This window comes from Xenopus tropicalis, chromosome 9 (genome assembly GCF_000004195.4).
Source record: "Xenopus tropicalis strain Nigerian chromosome 9, UCB_Xtro_10.0, whole genome shotgun sequence".
In the NCBI taxonomy this organism is placed as follows: Eukaryota; Metazoa; Chordata; class Amphibia; order Anura; family Pipidae; genus Xenopus; species Xenopus tropicalis.
The window spans coordinates 32,769,171-32,787,572 of NC_030685.2; the positions used below are offsets into that span (position 1 = coordinate 32,769,171).

The 18,402-nt window shown below is 38.3% G+C and overlaps 1 protein-coding gene across 2 annotated transcripts; it reads right to left on the minus strand.

The window, feature by feature from the left end:
* Window positions 1–2,168: 2,168 nt before the first annotated feature.
* LOC100493204 (palmitoleoyl-protein carboxylesterase notum2) lies at window positions 2,169–16,877 on the minus strand. 2 transcript variants are annotated; one of them, XM_031893632.1, is made up of 12 exons: window positions 16,548–16,877; window positions 14,300–14,614; window positions 14,163–14,215; window positions 13,398–13,493; window positions 12,420–12,480; window positions 11,591–11,649; window positions 11,200–11,299; window positions 9,225–9,416; window positions 8,940–9,040; window positions 6,879–7,026; window positions 5,497–5,544; window positions 2,169–3,096 (listed from the first exon to the last, which is right to left on the minus strand). In XM_031893632.1, the coding sequence occupies exons 2-12, from the start codon at window positions 14,596–14,598 to the stop codon at window positions 2,793–2,795; spliced, it is 1,461 nt and encodes a 486-aa protein (XP_031749492.1). In that variant the 5' UTR covers window positions 14,599–14,614; window positions 16,548–16,877; the 3' UTR covers window positions 2,169–2,792. The 2 variants fall into 2 exon arrangements, with proteins under 2 accessions (XP_031749492.1, XP_017953147.2); XM_018097658.2 differs by having other exon boundaries at window positions 16,537–16,877.
* Between the last annotated feature and the right edge of the window lie 1,525 nt (window positions 16,878–18,402).

Sequence of the window (18,402 nt, forward strand, 5' to 3'; positions counted from 1 at the left end):
TCAGGGGCAGGCCAAGCTGACCGAGCACCCTAGGCCACCCAGCCAGCCACCACCCACACTCCACCCTCTACCTGCCCCCAAATGCACACGCATGTGAAAGAACGTGCATTTGCATGAAAATGAACACGTTTGGAAGAGTGCACAGTGTCAAGTGTGTCAAGCATAGAGTAGGGGCAGGCAAAAGAGGTACCTGCCTAGCACCGTGACCTAGGTGTGTGCCCCTTCTGCCTACCCCTATTTCTGGCCTGAGTACCAGGGTAATGAGAGCATGCTATAGCTAGAACTCTTGTAGTAGTGATTGGTATTTGTTTAAATGGTGTGGAAGCTCCAGTCAGAGATGCCACAATTAAAATGTTGTTAAGGTGATGCAGTAATTAGTGCTCCACCTACTCCCTGATGAATTGTGGTTCAGAGCAAAGAGCAAGACACCTACTAATAACATTTGTAATGTGTAATGACATATATCTATATTTACAACATAAAGGAGAGTAGATCAATGTTAGTACCTGTTTATACAATTGGCCCTTTACACTCCAAAAGAAACAATGTATGAAGGGATTCATTCAGTGACCAAGATAAAATGAACATATCTTACTAAAGTCATATAACATTGATAAATAGAATGTACAAAACAGCTTTTTATACCAATGTGAGTAGTTTAATAGCTGCTGTGCATGATTCAGTGACATATACACAACTATATTCCTTTGTCTGTCACACCATTCTTATCAGAGTGATAGAGAGGGGCAGCCATTAAATGAGAAAAGGCACAGTTTACATTGCAGATAGCAGCTAAAGTAGCAGATAATCTCAATGCTCTGTTATTTGCTATGAAACTTTTTTCCATCTTGAATGCCCCAATGGCTACTACAGCAGCTTATTTGTATAAACTATAGTAGTGTTCCTAAAGCAAACACACCAGTTTTACCAGTGCAGGGCAATAGTACATTATATTTTAGTTACTTTAAAACACTTTAATTTTTGGTGTTGTTGTTCCTTTAAACATTATTTCATTTTTATGTTATTTCTGTGATCCTAGATGGACGTTCTCAGTTGCTTGTGAGGGCTTATTTAGTGACAAATTAGGTGAAGACACCACAGAGGCTATTTATCTTCACTGCATTTTGTATGTCCTGGTCAGACCTTTTGGATATACAGGGATTTTTATTAGTAACATAAGTTTATAAAGCACCAACATATTCCACTGCACTTATATACAGTATTTTTATTTATACTTGGAATCTGCCATATTGTTTGACCTGGCTAAGGCAGTGTTTATAGATACCAATATAATAAGCTAATAGATGACATTAACAAAGGGTTTTGTTGCAGTTGCAGCTACGTGGAATGCCTTGCCAGACACAAACAATATGGCAGTGTCAACTCTTATGAATGGATTCAAGTTTGCTCAGGATTGCATAGTATAATCCAGGGCTGTGAATGCCCCAAGTCATTTTATAGCTACAAGCCTAAACATGACTTCACGGATGTCTTTACCTGGCATAATCTTTTAATATAATATGGCTAGCACACATAGCTATAGAATAATAAAAAGTTGAACAGAAATACTATTAGATAGATTCTCATCTTTCTGACATTCTGCCTGTGTCTATAGTTTAGTGTGCAGAGCTGCTGTATGACCATACAATGGGCTTAAACACTGAGTAAAATTCTGAATCCTCTGGCTAAACCGCTTCTTATAGCACCAAACACTGCACTGTAGATAGAAGGACAAGGGCTTGAGATGCCCTCTTTAGAGTAAACAAGGTACATTTGACTGGAAGAAACCCACAATAGTTTGTCTCTGACTTATATAAACCATTTCCCAACCCTGCTTAGGTTTACAGTATAATGCAGGGATCCCCAACCTTTCTTACTTGTGAGCCACAGTCAAATGTAAAAAGACTTTGAAAGCAACACAAGCATCATAAAAGTTCATGGAGGAGCCAATTAAGGGCTAAGATTGGCTGTTAGGCAGCCTCTATGCACACTATCAGCATACAGGGGGCTTTATTTGGTAGTAAATCTTGTTTTTATTCAACCAAAACTTGCCACCAAGTCAGGAATTCAAAAATAACTACCTGGTTTGGGGGCACTGAGAGCAACATCCAAGGGGTTGGTGAGCAACATGTTGCTCCTGAGCCACTGGTTGGGGATCACTGGTGTAATGCAACCCTTTTCTCAACTTGTTCCATTGTGAAGTGATGGTTTTTGGGACTTGAATTCCTTCTGCTTTTCAGAGAATCTGACTATCAATTATGGATTGAAGAGAGACGTCAAGTCCCAGAATCCATCACTTCACAATGGAACAAGCTAAGGGAAGTGGGGTGGAGAACTGGTCCCTGGAGCACAGGCAGACTATCATGGTTTCCTTTGTATATGTGGAATCAGGTATGTCTTTGAAAATAAAATACATTTATATTTATTTCTAGAAGAGTGTTTATGCACCTTTTCTCCATCAGTTCATGTCAGGGGGTATATTTTCCCTTTAAAGTAAACATCAGCTGACCTGGCACACATGTGACTATAAGGAAGAGGATTAAGAGGAAGAAGGAAGAAATTGCAAGTAAGCACAGCAAAACTAAGGTTGAGTCACATGCTGTACAGAATTAAAAAGAACACTATTTTTATCTATGTTAGTGGATATTTTGCCTTTTAAAATTTTAAATTCTTAACTTTTACTTACATTCAGCTTAGACTCACAACAAATACATGATACATTACTAAAGTCATTTGCTGTCTATTGGGCCTGGTTGTTAGAGGTAGTGACCTGTTATATAATATTTCCATTCTTAGCCAGAATTTCTCAACATTGACATGAGTGGACCCAGATCTCCTTTGGGCTCCTGTCCTCTCCTCTGACTTTCTAGGCGAAGCTTGAGGAACATTTGCAGTATGCTCACTTCCTGGCCAGACGTGGAATCATAAATGGCTGGGCATGTGGGGTTGCAGTGTGGCCACTGGCAGTTATCGATCAAATGAAAGGGACACCCACGGATGGCTGCTTTAGGGGCTCTGTTTTCTTGCAAACTTCTATCCCAACAGTGCAGAGCTTTGGCTAAAGTCACGCTCTTCACTTGAAACTCCAACCAGTTACTGCCAGGACAAACAAAATATCAGATTAAAAGAAAGCAACTTAATAATGATACCTGCTGTTACTTAAATTCCCAATTTTTCTCTCTCTTAGCCACTCATTAAAATTGTGAGTTAGCATTGTGTTTGTCCTGTATATATCTTCAAAAAGTATCTATAATGAGCTGATAGATAGCCTTTAGGCTAATGTCTCATGGAGAGATTAGTCGTCCACAGTTAAATCTTGGCTACGGCGGGCAACTAATCTCCCCAAAATACTTTTCCACCACCAATTAAGTGAATTGCCAATAAGAAGGCATACATATCACTTCGTTTTTCCGAAGTTACATAAGGGCAGTGGCAGATGGGGAGATTAGTCGGCCCACAACAAATCTTTGTTACCATGGGCGACTAATCTGCCTGCAATGCCTTCCCACTGGCAAAAATGTAAATCTCAGGTGGAATGGCATATGTGCCATTACGATTTCCGAAGTTGCCTTGAGAGGAAACTTTGGGCGACTTCGGGAAATTGTAGCGACGCGTATAAGATCTGACTACTTTTGCATTGTTCTAATGTTACACATAGGCCAATAGCTGTTACTTTAACAAATTTAAAATCACTTTTTACATTTTCATCAAGTGCCCCAGGATCCCCCCCGCTGCCACTGTTTTACTATGGCTTTCCTAGGCCTCTATTGGACAATACTATGGCATTTATGGACACAAACAAATTCATCATCTCTGCACACAAGCCCTGAAGGACTCAAGCCAAATAGCTGTGTGCTTGCTTTATTATTATTTATAGTTACTATAAATGTTATTGCATGATCAGTATGCCCTCAGAGCTTTCTACTCCACTTCACCATCTGCAATTGTACTGTAAAAGAAACACTAATATGATCTCCCAATGTTATTAACTTCCATATTATGAATTCTGTCAAATGAAAGAAAATGTAATTCTAAGCAACTTTTCCACTGTAAATTTATTAAATATGTTCATTGGGATTTCTAGCAATTTATACATGTGACTGTCATTGAAAGCAGCATTTGTGTATCCCTTTCTGCACTGCTGGTGCTGTCCCTTGAAACAATGTAGCAGAAGTCAGCCTTGCACAATTCCACATAGGTCTGTTAATCAGCTGGCTTCTGCTACACTCTTTCAAAGAAACAGGCACCCAAAAGGAACAGGCAGTTATTTCCTTTAACAGGAGCTACATATCTTTAAATAACTTTAAAATCATTAACAGTTTGTATTTGTATTTTGGAAAGTTTCGTAGAACTACAATTTCTTTTACTATACAAAGTTTGTTTTGGCTTTATAGCCCATTTTAATTATTACTAAGGGGAAACCACATGATGCTGCAAAAAGGTGCCCCTGCACCCATTACTTTGCACCCTGTAGATGATATTTGGAATAGCTTATTAGTGGATGTAAATGTGTGCAGATTTGCACTTAGCACTTCTTATTGCATTCGTAAATGAGACCTACTGTCTGACACTGACATGAATCCAAACTGGATTCCAGTGTGCATTCTCTTGGTCTTAGATGATGTTGCCAAACATAATGGCTGGCAGCCCTGATATGCAGCCCTGGATTTGGCCAGCTACAGGGAGTTTTGCATGCAGTTGGAGAGGGGGTGCTACTGGGCTAAAAAAATTATGAGTGTTTTTTTACCTTTTGAATGCTTTTAGGAGATAGAAAAAGATGTACTAGTGATGATGAACTTGTGATGAACTAAAAATGTAAACCCTTTTGTTAATCCCCAATGCAAACGGCAAGTGGGTATACAATATTCAGGCAACTCTTTCCATGAAGGAAAGTATCATTTCAGTATCAAATAGAAATTGTAAAACTGTAAAGTTTGCTGTTTTGTTTTTTTTTTTACTAAACATTTTGTTATGTAATTCCCAAAACTATTGCTCTCTGAGCTGTTACTTTTATTACTTATCTTTATATTCCGTTCCTCTCTAATTCGTATTCCTGTTTCTCAATTAAACTACTGCCTGGTTATTAAGATAAACAAAACCCTAGCAATCAGATAACTGCAGAAATACGAAACTGGAGAACTGCTAAACATAAAGCAAAATAACTGAAATACCACAAAAAAATAAAAATGAAAACCAACTGCAAATTTTTAGGATATCAATGTCTATGGCATACTAAAACTTAATTGAAAAGTGAACAACCCCTTTAGAACTAGCCAAACATTGGCAAATTGGTCCCCTTTAATTGTTCTAGAGTAACCATCTTAAGATATATTTTTTGCACTCCATTCTGAATCACCTCTCTATATTATAACATGATGTTTATATGAAATGTTCCATGCAGGCGTTAAAACATAGTAATTGTTATTCAGGTATTGTTGGTGCTTTAGGTATAAAAAGGAACTACTATAGCAATTCCTTTATTGCTCTTTGACTTACCTTTTTGTAATGAGTGTGTGGGAGAGGCAAGCTGGGGCAAACACAGCCCTGTAAATGCAATTGATAAAGGTAAAATATTAATTAAAGGTGCGGTCTTATAATCAGCCATTAACCAAGTTGTACTGACAGAATGGTGAAAATCAATGTGTTTTGTGTATCACATGTTCTTCATTTCTGACCGGGTTGCACTAATAATTCAAAGCTTTCATATCAAACATAATGCACTTCAACTTCATATAGCTAAACTCCCAGCATGCTTGCTGAGGATATGTGAAACTGCATTGCCTTTTTGCTGGAGGGCTATACATTAATATTATTAAACTGGTGCAATGTGATTGGATAACTGAGCTTCTGAGTTTCAGACAAAATTAACAGGCCCCATTGGTACCAAGAAATCAGTCCCAATCACATTTGAGCTTAAGTAGTATTATAAAACTGAAAATCATGCTTGCTAATGACTTTTGTACACTCACAAAAGGGGAAGGTTACATTGTCCATCAATACCTACTTGATTTTTGTGGGGTTTGGAAATCCACTTGTGTATAACTGGATTGTAGCTTTAAAGCAGTGATCCCCAACCAGTATCTTGTGAGCAACATGTTGCTTCCCAACTCCTTGGATTTTGCTCCCAGTGGCCTCAAAGCAGGTGCTTATTTTTGAATTCCTGGCTTGGATGCAAGTTTTGGCTGCATAAAACCCAGTGTAAAGCCAAACAGAGCCTTCTATAGGCTACCAGTCTACATAGGGGCTACCAATTAGCCAATCATAGCCCTTATTTGGCTTGTTCAGGTACCCTTTTCATGCTTGTGTTGCTCCCCAACTTTTTTTACATTTGAATGTTGCTCACGGGTATAAAAGGTTGGGGATCTCTGCTTTAAAGACTAACCACTGGCTATATGCTTTCTGCGTAAACATTGTGCACACAAACAAGCCAAGGGCACACATACATGTAATACACATACATTAGCCAATTAATGGACAGGGTTCTGCCTTTCATTCCCACACTTCTTCCTGTTACAGTTAGAGCTGCATTATTTCTTGTCAGGTAATATTTGAGGGACTATCACACAATGTGGCTCCAGGGAAAAAGATGTAAAAGGGCAATGTTTCCTGATTTATATACCAGTTTGGTAAGATTATTTAATAGGTCACTAAATAGGATATAAACTATCAGTTAGTTAAGTTTACTATCTGAGGGCATAGTTTTCCTTTAGGGGCAAAGGCCATCATGGAAACAAAAAATTAATTCCAACAAATATTTGCACTTTTCTATTTTGGGCAGTTCTGATATAGCACAAAGCAGTCAAGAGAGTCAGAATGTTGGCTGAATGCCAGAGATATGGGACTTAAGTCTTTGAAGTAAAAATAGGCTTATCACTTACGGAACTTCGCGTAGCGATTTCTTAAACTCGCGTCCAATGTTCTGAATGCTGTTCCACTGATTCTCTGTCATGGACTGGAATTCAGTCTGGATGTTCTCTATTCTTAGCTGTTCCTGATCATACAGCCACTGCACTACAAATATTGGAGCTACAAAAAAAAGAAACAATAATGGTATTAATCCATGAATGAGATTTCCTTACTTAACTGGAACAGATATAGAACTGCCTTTCAGAATCCTTACTTTATTAAAAAAAAAAGAACATTTATTAAAATGGTAATTAGGGCTAAGCAAGGGCTCATCCCACTTGGATTTTATCTCCTTACCTTCTTAATGTCTAAAAAGGGCAAAATAGTCCTGACCACTCCTTATCAACTCCTTAGCGGCTAGTTTACAAAAACCATAAATACAAAGTTGTCTGTATCTGATGACTGACTGCTACTCATTGGATTAGGGCTGAAACACCTAGAAATACGAGTTACACTCTAAGGGCTCTGGCACACGGGGAGATTAGTCGCCCGCGACAAAACTCCCTGTTCGCGGGTGACTAATCTCCCCGAGTTGCCATCACCTGCCATCCCACTGGCGAAAGTGTAAGTCGCCGGTGGGATGGCACACGCGGCAGCGCGATTTCGTCAAATTGCTGAAAAAGCCTTGCGCGGCAACTTCGCCGATTTGCGCGAAATCGCGCCGCAGCGTGTGCCAGAGCCCTAAATGGTAGTGTGTTGGGGGGATCCTTAAAGGAACAGTAACACCAAAAAATGAAAGTGTTTTAAAGTAATTGAAATATAACGTACTGTGGCCCTGCACTGGTAAAACTGGGGTGTTTGCTTCAGGAACACTACTATAGTTTATATAAATAAGCTGCTGTGTAGCCATGGGGGCAGCCTTTGAAGCTGGAAAAAAGGAGAAAAGGCACAGGTTACATAGCAGATAACAGATAAAACACCATTGTATTCTACAGGGTTTATCTGTTAGCTGCTATATAACCTGTGCCTTTTCTTCTTTTGAATGGCTGCCCCCATGGCTACACACCAGGGTTTATATAAACTCTAGTAATGTTTCTGAAGCAAACACAAAACTTTTACCAGTGCAGGGCAGCAGTACATTTTAGTTTAATTTCTTTAAAATATATACATGTTTTGGTGTTACTGTTCCTTTAATTGAGAAGGATCTGGGGATTTTTGTAGATAACGGTCCCTGCCAAAAGCCCCAGCTCCCCTGCACATTCAGAGAATTCAGCCAGCAGGAAGTGGAACAGATGGGTGGGACTAATGGGGGTTTGGTGGAATTGCTCAATAAATTAGTCCAAAACACAACTTTTTTAGACACAATCTTTCTATATTTAGAGGAGTATAATTCACTGATACATTCTTAGTTTGTATATGATATGTCTCCTTTATCCTAGGCAACTTTAATGAGTATAGTAACACTTCCCAGTACTTCAAAAAATTTACACCCCATGGTTCCTCAATAGGAACTGCCATTAATATTTGCATATTAAGCATAGATATTTACATTTTATATCTGAATAAATGGCTTTTAGGGGAAAATTGTGTTTTCAGAGCTTAGGGCCAAAATGTTGTACAGTTTCAGAGCCAGGAATATTAAAGCAGTTTGCAATGGCTTAAAGGACTGTACGGATGAGTTTAAAATCATTGTTGGGATTCTTCAGCTCATTATTCTCTTTAACCTAATGAATATTTATATTTTAGTCTATGTAGTTACCATTAATCACTAATACAAGCTTGTATACAAAGTTGTGTTACGGTGCCATGCCTATATTATCAAGGCTATTAACAGACGATTAAAAGGGTCCAGCTTAGGCTTTCACATAGACAGACTAAGATTGCTGCATTATTATTAATAAAGATATTTAGTATATTTTCATATCTATTACCCTTGATTACCTTGGAAAGAATCATATTCTGGCCCCAGTTAATTGTTTGGGGCAGTGTAATTTTTCAAGCAAATCTCCTTGTTTTTCCTGTGTATATCATAGTATTGCTATTTACAGCCCCTTCATAAATAAGCCCTACTATTATAGCCTTGGTTAACTTACACTTCATAGATGCAAATACCCTTGGACCATAGAAACACCTCCATTCATCCCCCTTCTTAAGCTGCTGTTTACAGTTCTCTGGAAGAATCCCATTCCAAAGCCTATATGGGACGAGACATTAAATACATCTATAAAACTAAAAGCAGATCCTCGCAGTGGAAAAATATATACTGTTAAATTCAAGCATTTCATTGTTAACTTTAACAATGTAAGTTTTATATATGGAAAATATAATTAGAGGAATGACAGGAAACATCTGCTAGAGCTTTCTAACTTGACACTCACTTAAGACCTTTCTTTATAGCTTCAGTCAGGGCACACTTTGAGATATCCAGGCAGTCAGATTGCTTTGCGTGTTTTGAGTCAAGGAACCACCCAGAGTCAACCAGTCCTCGAACCTGAATAGATTCTGATGTTATTTCTTCAACAAGGGCAGCGACACGGTCGATATTTATAAGCACCCCTGTACCTCCAGCACTGAAACATATAAAGATCATCATCACAGGAGATGTTGGGTGGAGATGGTTGAAGTCATATCAAATATAACAACTGGAACAGCTGCAGGGCCCAGTTAAACAATCACAGGAAGCAGAGCACTATTGCTGGATATAGTAATAAATTTATTTACTGAATATAATTATTGAACTTATAGATATTTTCTCTATAATGCAGATTTAAGAAGTGTAAACCATGCACATAAAAGGGATTAACATTTGTTATGTTGTGTCACTAACCTATATATTTTTGTACTGGTACTGGTTGGAGAGGCAGATGGCCAAATAAAATCATTAACCAGTTGGTCATTGTCAGAAAGGGTAGCTAAACTGGTTGTAGGGAGCCTAGCCAAGGTGCTGTGTAACTACTAGAAGATGTACTGAGGCTAGACAACCAACTATATGCAAAAGATCTAATAATAATTGAAAAAATAGGGACCCAGCAGAAATGTAAAAGGAGCAGGCAGACCAACAAGTCACAGAAATAGACAATGGTTTAGGAAGGCAGCAGGCAAACAAAGACAGGGTGAAGTCAGGTGAAAGACAAATGGAAATAAGTAACAGGCCAGGGGTCAGAATACATGGGCAGGGCAGGAATGGACTAATGGATTGTAGGATACATGGGCAGGAACTCATAAGTCTTGGTCTCAGGACATAAGTTAAAAAATCCAACACAGGTAATAGGAAGAGCTTAATATCAGGCTTAAATAACTCCTTAATTGGGCAATTGCCTGAAGCTGATCATAGGTGTTTTCAACCAGCAAAAACAAACAGGGTAAAAAGTTATTCATTCTGACTGCAGCACCAAATGTGTGAGACATCCTGTGGCTCAACATGGAAGAGAGATGGGCAGTAAATAGTAGGTAATTTGTTTTAGACCAAATCTGTTTCGAGATCAGGAACTGTTTCGAGATCAAATATAAATGATGGTGTCATAGCAGTGTGTGACAATGTGTCTGCAACTCTTGAAAGAATTGATTCTGGCAAAAACAAATGGCGCATTTGCTATAAGATTCCTCTGGGGAAACCAATACTACCACCTTTCAGCCTGTTTGAGTCCTACATATGTACATCGTGAAGAACAAGATTGGGGTAACCATTACTCAGGGGCAACAACCAACCTATATATATATATATTTGACTAATTTTTAAACCTGCCCGATCGAGATCTGGCTGATTTAAGGCCAGATGTTGGTCGGGTAGGCCCGTCGTTAGTGCCCATACACGGGCCGATAAGCTGACCGATATCGTCACCTAGAATCGGCCCATGTATGGACACCTTTAGGGGGCATCTGTGACATTATGAGGCTTCTGACACAGAAGCTCTACTGGTTGATAGATGTGTACAGAGGCGGACACATATCATTATTCATATCAGAGTTATATAAATAAGACATTTAAATTAGTAAAAGCTCTAATAAAAGTCTAATTATATTCAAGTCATTCAAGTCAAAATTTCATGAAAGTGTTCATGTTATAGAATGGGACAGCTATTCTTCATTACATACAGCTAAAAACAAACTATATATAACACTTGTACTATATTAATGAGTTTGCTCATGATGAATAAGGAGCATTCAAAGGAAAGATGCAATTGCTTTTTTTTTTTTATGAAGATCCAGTATTTTTGTTCTCTGTAAATAAAATTCGACATTTCTGAAATGAAAGCATATGTATGTAGGCGGTATTTATAAGGGTAACTGCGATAGTACATTATGTAATGTTTGTTACTCTGCGTTTATATGCCCAGAAACTGAAGAAAGCACCTAGATCCAGCCAGAATAACAGATTTTGCTTGTTTCAGGCCCCTTGGCACTAAATCTCGAATCACTTCCTGAATAATCACGGATCCCATGAATGCATATCCTGAAAAAAATGACACAAAAACAATTTTCAGACCAATATGGCATGCTCTTAAGGTGAGTAATATCTGTACTGTTATAAAAAGGAGGAAGTTCCAGTAGTTTAGCCAAGTGACTAAGCAGCATCAGTGCGCTCACACAACCATTCATATTAATTGGCAGATCCTCTCTTGCTAAAAATTGTAAAAAGGAACTCATCATCCTAGGCAAAACCCACATACAATATTCCATATTCTCATGATCAAACATACACTGAATGAGAATGAAATTACATGAATGATAATAAATGACATACCATCCTGAGTTTTGGATATATTTCCGCTCCATACATCACTTGAGCAATATGGCACAAACCTAGATAACATAAATCATGATAGTTTTTAAAATGATGTACTTCTCTTCTAGACTATGGTTATTCTCTATCAGCTGGCTGCTAGGTGGGGCAGGTGATATCATGTGACTGGCTATATAACCATCAACAGTGTCTGAGTACTATTCTATAAAATATGACATCTGCAAGTTGCAGTGAAATGATTATGTGCATTAAAGCTTCATAGTTGGGGGTGGGGGGAGCGAGAGGGGAACCCTGTGCTTAGAGCAGGCAAGGACTGTGGATTCTGGCAAATGCCAGAGGGGCTGCTGTAACTTGCCTCAGACAGCCACTATTTGGTGGGCTGGTAGCAGCAGTGTGGGCCTCGGTGTTCTTGCAATGCAAGGCCAGTTTTTAATCCCAGTCCAGGCCTGGCTTACACCATAATGTCACCTCTATCTGACACTGTTTTGCATCAATATAGACATTGTGCCTATTACTGTGGCTGAGGGACAACTGAGCCCTGTATTCTGTAACTGCCATTGAACCCATGCACTATTAAAAATCACATACACCTGAAGGCCATGTAATTAATTACTCATGTACTGCAGATTTTGAGCCTGTATTCTAGCAAAGCTGACGTTGGTTTCAAGATGACTACATTGTATTGAACCCTGGGTGCAGCTGGATGTAACAGTAACATTAATGTACTGGCCTTTGAGATGGATGAAATGCGGCGACACAGAAAGTGATATTCAACTGTAATGTGGATAGAAGAAATAATTAAAACACAGAAGACAATGAGAAGACTTACACTGCATTTACATTCCACCAGTAAGGGTTTTCATCTGGTCTGGGGGATATTATCCCAGAACCTGTCAGGAATTACCAGAAAAAAAGTGAAATGAAATAAATGTCTTTCTGACTGTATAGAGCAAAATGATAAGCGTAATGCTGCTGCTGCCCTGTTTGTATTGCCATTGCACCTTCTGCTTTTATTAATGCCAAAAAAGAACCTTATGCATTTAACAAGCTGCAATGTGTAAACAACATTAGGTTAAGAAACAATTACAGTTGCAAGCAGGTTAGTAAATATAGAAGTTTGTATGCAGAGATAGGGCCAGCTGCTGGAAAAGTGTAGTTGTAGCCACTGAATCAGTGTTAAAAGTAACAATTACATTATTTAGCGCACAGAACATGGCTGTCAAGCAGGAGGACTGTGGGTGGGATATGACCCTACAAGATAATTTGATTCTGCTCACGGGCTCCACAGACTCCTCTTTTGTGACATCAACAGGGTCAGACTGGGAAAAAAACCTGGTGGGCCCTTGCCAACCCAGTCCACTCCCCCCACCAACTGCAGGTGCTGGAGTATCTCCCCTCCGTTGCGGCCATAAGGAGGAACTGCAGTAGCCCCTGTGAGCCATGGAACCCCCCAGCAACAATAAGGCCCTCAAACATGGGGTATGTCAAATAACTGTCCCACTATGTGTAAAAGAGTGCACATCACTGTCACAGAAAATGGCGCTACCAAACTGACTAGCACTACACTGTATGCTGAATTTCAGGATTTATAGAAAAGTCTTGTTCCCAATGAGGGATCTCCAACTTCTATCACTTCTGACCCACAGAAATTTTGCAAGTGCCTGTATTTATCGTCTTTAAATTTAGTTTGTAGTGCAACACTATCTGTAGTGTGCCAGGTTGCCCACCGCTGTTCTAGAGGTTGGCAACTAGCTCTAGATAACATAAAATATATCGTAAAAATGGATACCGTAAAAATATCCTTTACCTTTTCGTGTCTGTGGCCAATTAGATGAGCTCATCAGTCTCTTGACATTGTCATATCTGATACCACAGGTCTCTTTGCTGTAGCAACACCATCCTCCTAATGATAAAGGAAATAAGATTAATAAACTAACCCTGATTATTAATAAGATGCCAGTTTCATAGGGCACTGGGGCCTTATTATTTCTAAGTGCTTAGATATCTCTAACACATTCTAAGCATTAGAATTCAAAGTTATTTGATCAGCCAGGCATCTGATATGGGTTGGTAAATTACAAACACACTGTGGACTGATGAAGTGGATGTTTTTAAGTGGTGGTTCAAAAATAACACATTTTTTTCAGTTTTTTTAAATGTTTTTTTGTTTTAAAGCTTACTTTAAAATTAGTACCCCCAAACAAATTTTCCCAGTAACAGTTTATTAACCATAGCCATCAACTCTCTAAGGTGTGTGTGTCCATACACGGCATTTCCAGACCAAGTTGGCAGCTTACTGGCCATTGTATGGGCTATTTCTGATCCTGTCCAACCAATATCTAACCAAATATCTAACAAATCTATTGTGCAGTTTTGAAAATCCTGTTGGACAAGGATTACAACAATGCATTGATTATTATGGGTATACTATTTCAAAACTAAGGTTTTTTAAGGTATATTGGCCCTTTAAAGAAGAGTCTTTATATGTATGTGTTAATATAAAAAAATTTTTTTTAAAGAAATAATGTTTTGCCATGATAAAAAAAACCTTCAATGTGCTTTAATGGAATACCTTCCAAAAATATGATCCATCGTTTGCTTCCTTTGGCCTCTCTTAAATAATATCTGTAAAGACAAAAAGGAGAGTGTTTGGATGTGTATGCCTGGTTTTCATGATGTCAGGAAACATTCATTAGAAGTAATTCTCACCCTGCTGTAGTCCCATCATTGCAAGTTACCATAGTGTTTTTTAGGAAGTGGAGCTTCATGTCTTCTTGTGACTTCTGGTCATGCTGAGGGATTAATGTAGGATTCCGGATCTGGACTAACGAATGTTCTACCGAATGCAGGTCAGCAGGGGACACCAGTGTTGCACGACCTTCTGTATTTAGATGGTGGTTTTTCCTTTTCTGAAAAGGAGCTTTCATACTCATTTTATGAGAACGCTTTGTTTGAGGCCTCACTTCTTTGAGGATCAGCAGAATTGCAAAGACCTCTAAGATCTTCATGTTTCTCTTCCTAGAACTGAAAGGTTATTGATATAACTAATAAAGCCCTTGTTATAACAAGTCTGTAGGCAAAAAACTTTCAAACAACCACACTTTTCATTTCATCATTTGTACCCAGTTTCCAAAAATAGCTGGTCATATGGGGAAATAAATAATTAAACTTGCAACATCTAAAAATATAAATCTGTAAATAAAAATGGAAATGTCTTTTTTGATTTATAGCACTATATAGTGGTATATTTAAAGTCTCTTTAGATATTCAAAGTGATCTTATTTATGTGTTTCCACTAAGACTCAAGGTTCAGGGATGCTTTGGGTTCAAGCTTTCTTTTGCTTCCTGGCATTTAGTCAGGCCTCCCTCAGCTCATAACTATAGGCCACCTTAAAGGTGGCCCCACACGTGGCGATTCGCGATCTTTCAATCATTTAAGATCGTTCAATCGGCCACTAACCTTCAGGGCTGAAACAGCAGATAAGGAGGTAGAAACAATAGGATTTCTACCTCCTTCTGCCGATTCAGCCCTGATGGCAGATTTTGCTCAGGCGCCTTCTATGGCGCCCGATCAAAATCTTTTAACCGGCCCGATCGGCGAGTCGACCGATATCAGCAGCCTCCTGCGATATCGGTCGACTCGCCGACTTGCCATACACGCACCGAATATTGTACGAAACGAGGTTTTGTACGATATTATCGGTGTGTATGGCCAGCTTTAATTTCTTTTGGCCCCCATATGGGGACCAGTCCCATAGCTCACATTATGTGGCAGTGCATTCTACATCAGATTACAATAATTAGCCTTGTAGTATCAGCTTCTATAACAGAGAATCCACGTTTTTTGTTTAATGATTTCTGATGACCCATAAATTTAGCTTTACAATAGCAGCCCAGACCTCTCTGAGAATAAGCAGTGCCACTGACACTCAAAAAATGGCCGAACAAGATTAAAGATAGTGAGCCCCTGTGGTAAATTCAGTATATAAAATACAGCATGTCTTGCATTATCTTTTATTAGGTTTTAGTTCTCCTTCAAAATCTGCAGCAATGATGTTTCTAATAGGTAAGGCCTAGGCATTGGCCATCGGAAACACTATTTGTAGTCCTTTAAAATGCAAAGGCAGCACCTTTAGCAGGTGAGCACATAAAACAAATTAGATTTGGTAAGAGGAGGATAAAGTGATAAGGTACATTTAATGAAATAGGCACTTGCAAGGGGTATTGATGTCTGTTTCTAATTTACATTAATACCCACAGATAGCCATAAACTGAAGATATTAACCCAAAGGCTGGCAATAGTAGGCAGTCGTACAAGTAAGCAAGTGCATTTATAGGTGTGTTTGATATACTGTATAGAGGTGGTTATACAGCATGTGGATTAAGCAGATTTTCATTGATTCATCTCCCTGTGGATATTTTTTTCATAACGCAGCAATTCCTGCTACCTTCTTTGTTAATGTAATATAGGAGCACTTAAATGCTCTTATTAATAGGTGACTTGCCACCCTAAGTTTTCCTTTGCCAATAAATAAAGTTTTTTAGATAATATATATGCCCATGCCACCTGTTTACTGACAGATATAAATATAGAAATACATATAATGAGCAAGCAAAAGAATACAGTTAATGGACAATATCATTCTCCGTGGTATGAATAAGCAATTCTTTATGCTTGCGTAATTAAAAATAATAAATTGGTGACTTATAACTGATTTTAACTAGCCAAGCAATAATCCAGGGTGACAGCAGAACAATCCTATGGAAAGAAATGTGGTTCAGTAGATTTTAGACATGGTGTTCAAAATGACTGAACTGAAACCACAGATCCCAAGCATTCCGAAGAATATATATGTATATGTTATTTAGCTACATGTTACCAAAAACTGGTACACTTTCATGCCATAAACACTGTTATCATATTTGATGCAATATAGCAATGTTACCTTTATGTTACCTTTATTCTTCTGGGTGACACCACTGAAGCTCCTGGGAGCGCTGAAGATGCAACCATCAGAAAGAAGTTCTCCAGTGTAAAAGCCAAACCTTCCCCGGTGAAGGGCTGCACATATACACATTTATTTTGGATGGCAGCTGGATGACTCATGGATCTGTAAAGGGGATTACAAGCCTAGTTCCTTCCATCCCTGAAATGCAGGACATCTAAAGACATCAAAGAGATGAGTGTGACCACAGCTAAAACCCTTAACACCGCCATGGCTGAAAAGCAAGGAAAGTCAGATGAAAGTTTAACAGGATTTCTTAATGACACCGTTTTGTAAACACGTTTCTGATCTTCAAAAGGACTTAAGGCATGCTCCCACTTATGAAGATAAATATGCCCCCTTATTATTTAGCTTAATCACTGTTAAATAAACACTTTCACATTTTACATTGAGGATGTTTAGTACTGAATAATAGTAACTTGACTTAGGTTTATGGCACATTGGGCATTCTGACTGGCTCTTGTTGTAGCAGATAATGATTTACTATCTGGTAGGATATATAACTGCATAACTAGTTTGAAGTTACAATAACCATGAACACATCTGTAGGTAGCACATGATTTTTAATGAAAATGTTTTTGTACAGAGATCCTGTTTATCCATAGAAATGTTGTTTAATATTTTACCTATGACTAATACGTAAAGCAATAATAAACATCCCTGATGAGTACATCAGCAGTAATCAGTATCTCAGATCAGGTTATAAGTGATATACTTTTATTAAAATGATAGATGGACAATTCCTACTAACCACAGCCCAGAAGAAAAACACAGCCTATGAAATCTATACTTGAATGGTGCAGTGACTTGAAAGGGAGTCATGTTTGGGACAGCTGCATTTAGAGCTGGTGAATCTCTCCCTTGAAGTTTTTATGATGGGCTTTACAGGATCTTAGCACAATGAAATTAGAAGAATGTATTTTTTGGCAGGATTTGAAACACATACAGCAACATATATGTAGCTTGGGCAAAGCCAAAGGATAGCACCATGCTTAACACTACTTTGAAAATATATCCCATCCTTGTACGACTATGACTCTTTCTTCTGCAGCATGGGATTTTACCCCCTGATTACCTGGCTAGATTATTGCATGTATTCATATGCAAGGAGCAATGTTACACTGGAGTGAAGCAACAATAAAATGTTCTTCACATTTTGTATGAGAAAAAAAGTGCATTCGTTTTTATTACAAAAAACGTGCTCATGTGTTAGTTTTGTATTTTCAAACAACAGTATAATACACAAGAGCTATGAATAACCTAGAATTAGATCTTTATAAATGATGCTTAGCAAAAGTCCTTATTATAATAGTTATTTTCAGAGCCTGCCTATATAACCCAAACCACACATCTCACTGAAAGTTGTCACTTTAGGGTTCCTTGACACTCATAAAAGCTCTTGGCCTTGAAATGCCAATACAATAGAACCCCCATTTTACGTTTTTCAGGGGACCATGGAAAAAAGATGTAAAATCAGGGAAAATGTAAAATCAGGGAAATGTGTTAAGGACACATAAATGTCAACAATTTAAAGGAAATAAGTACAGAAATAATTTTTTATTTGCACAGTTCCTTTACGGAACTTCACAGGTTTTAGCATAAGTGCTGAAACAACTTTTTACAGTACTGTAAAACATTTTGCATTTAATGCATGTCTTTGCTAAAAGTTTGAATATCACTATAAATTAATAAGATGTGGAAAAGAATACTGTACAGCCCTGTATTGTTCCATCTAATACAAAAATCTGTACTCTTTTAACAAAAATCCGCACCTTGTACAGCCGTTCCCCATACTTGTGCAACTCT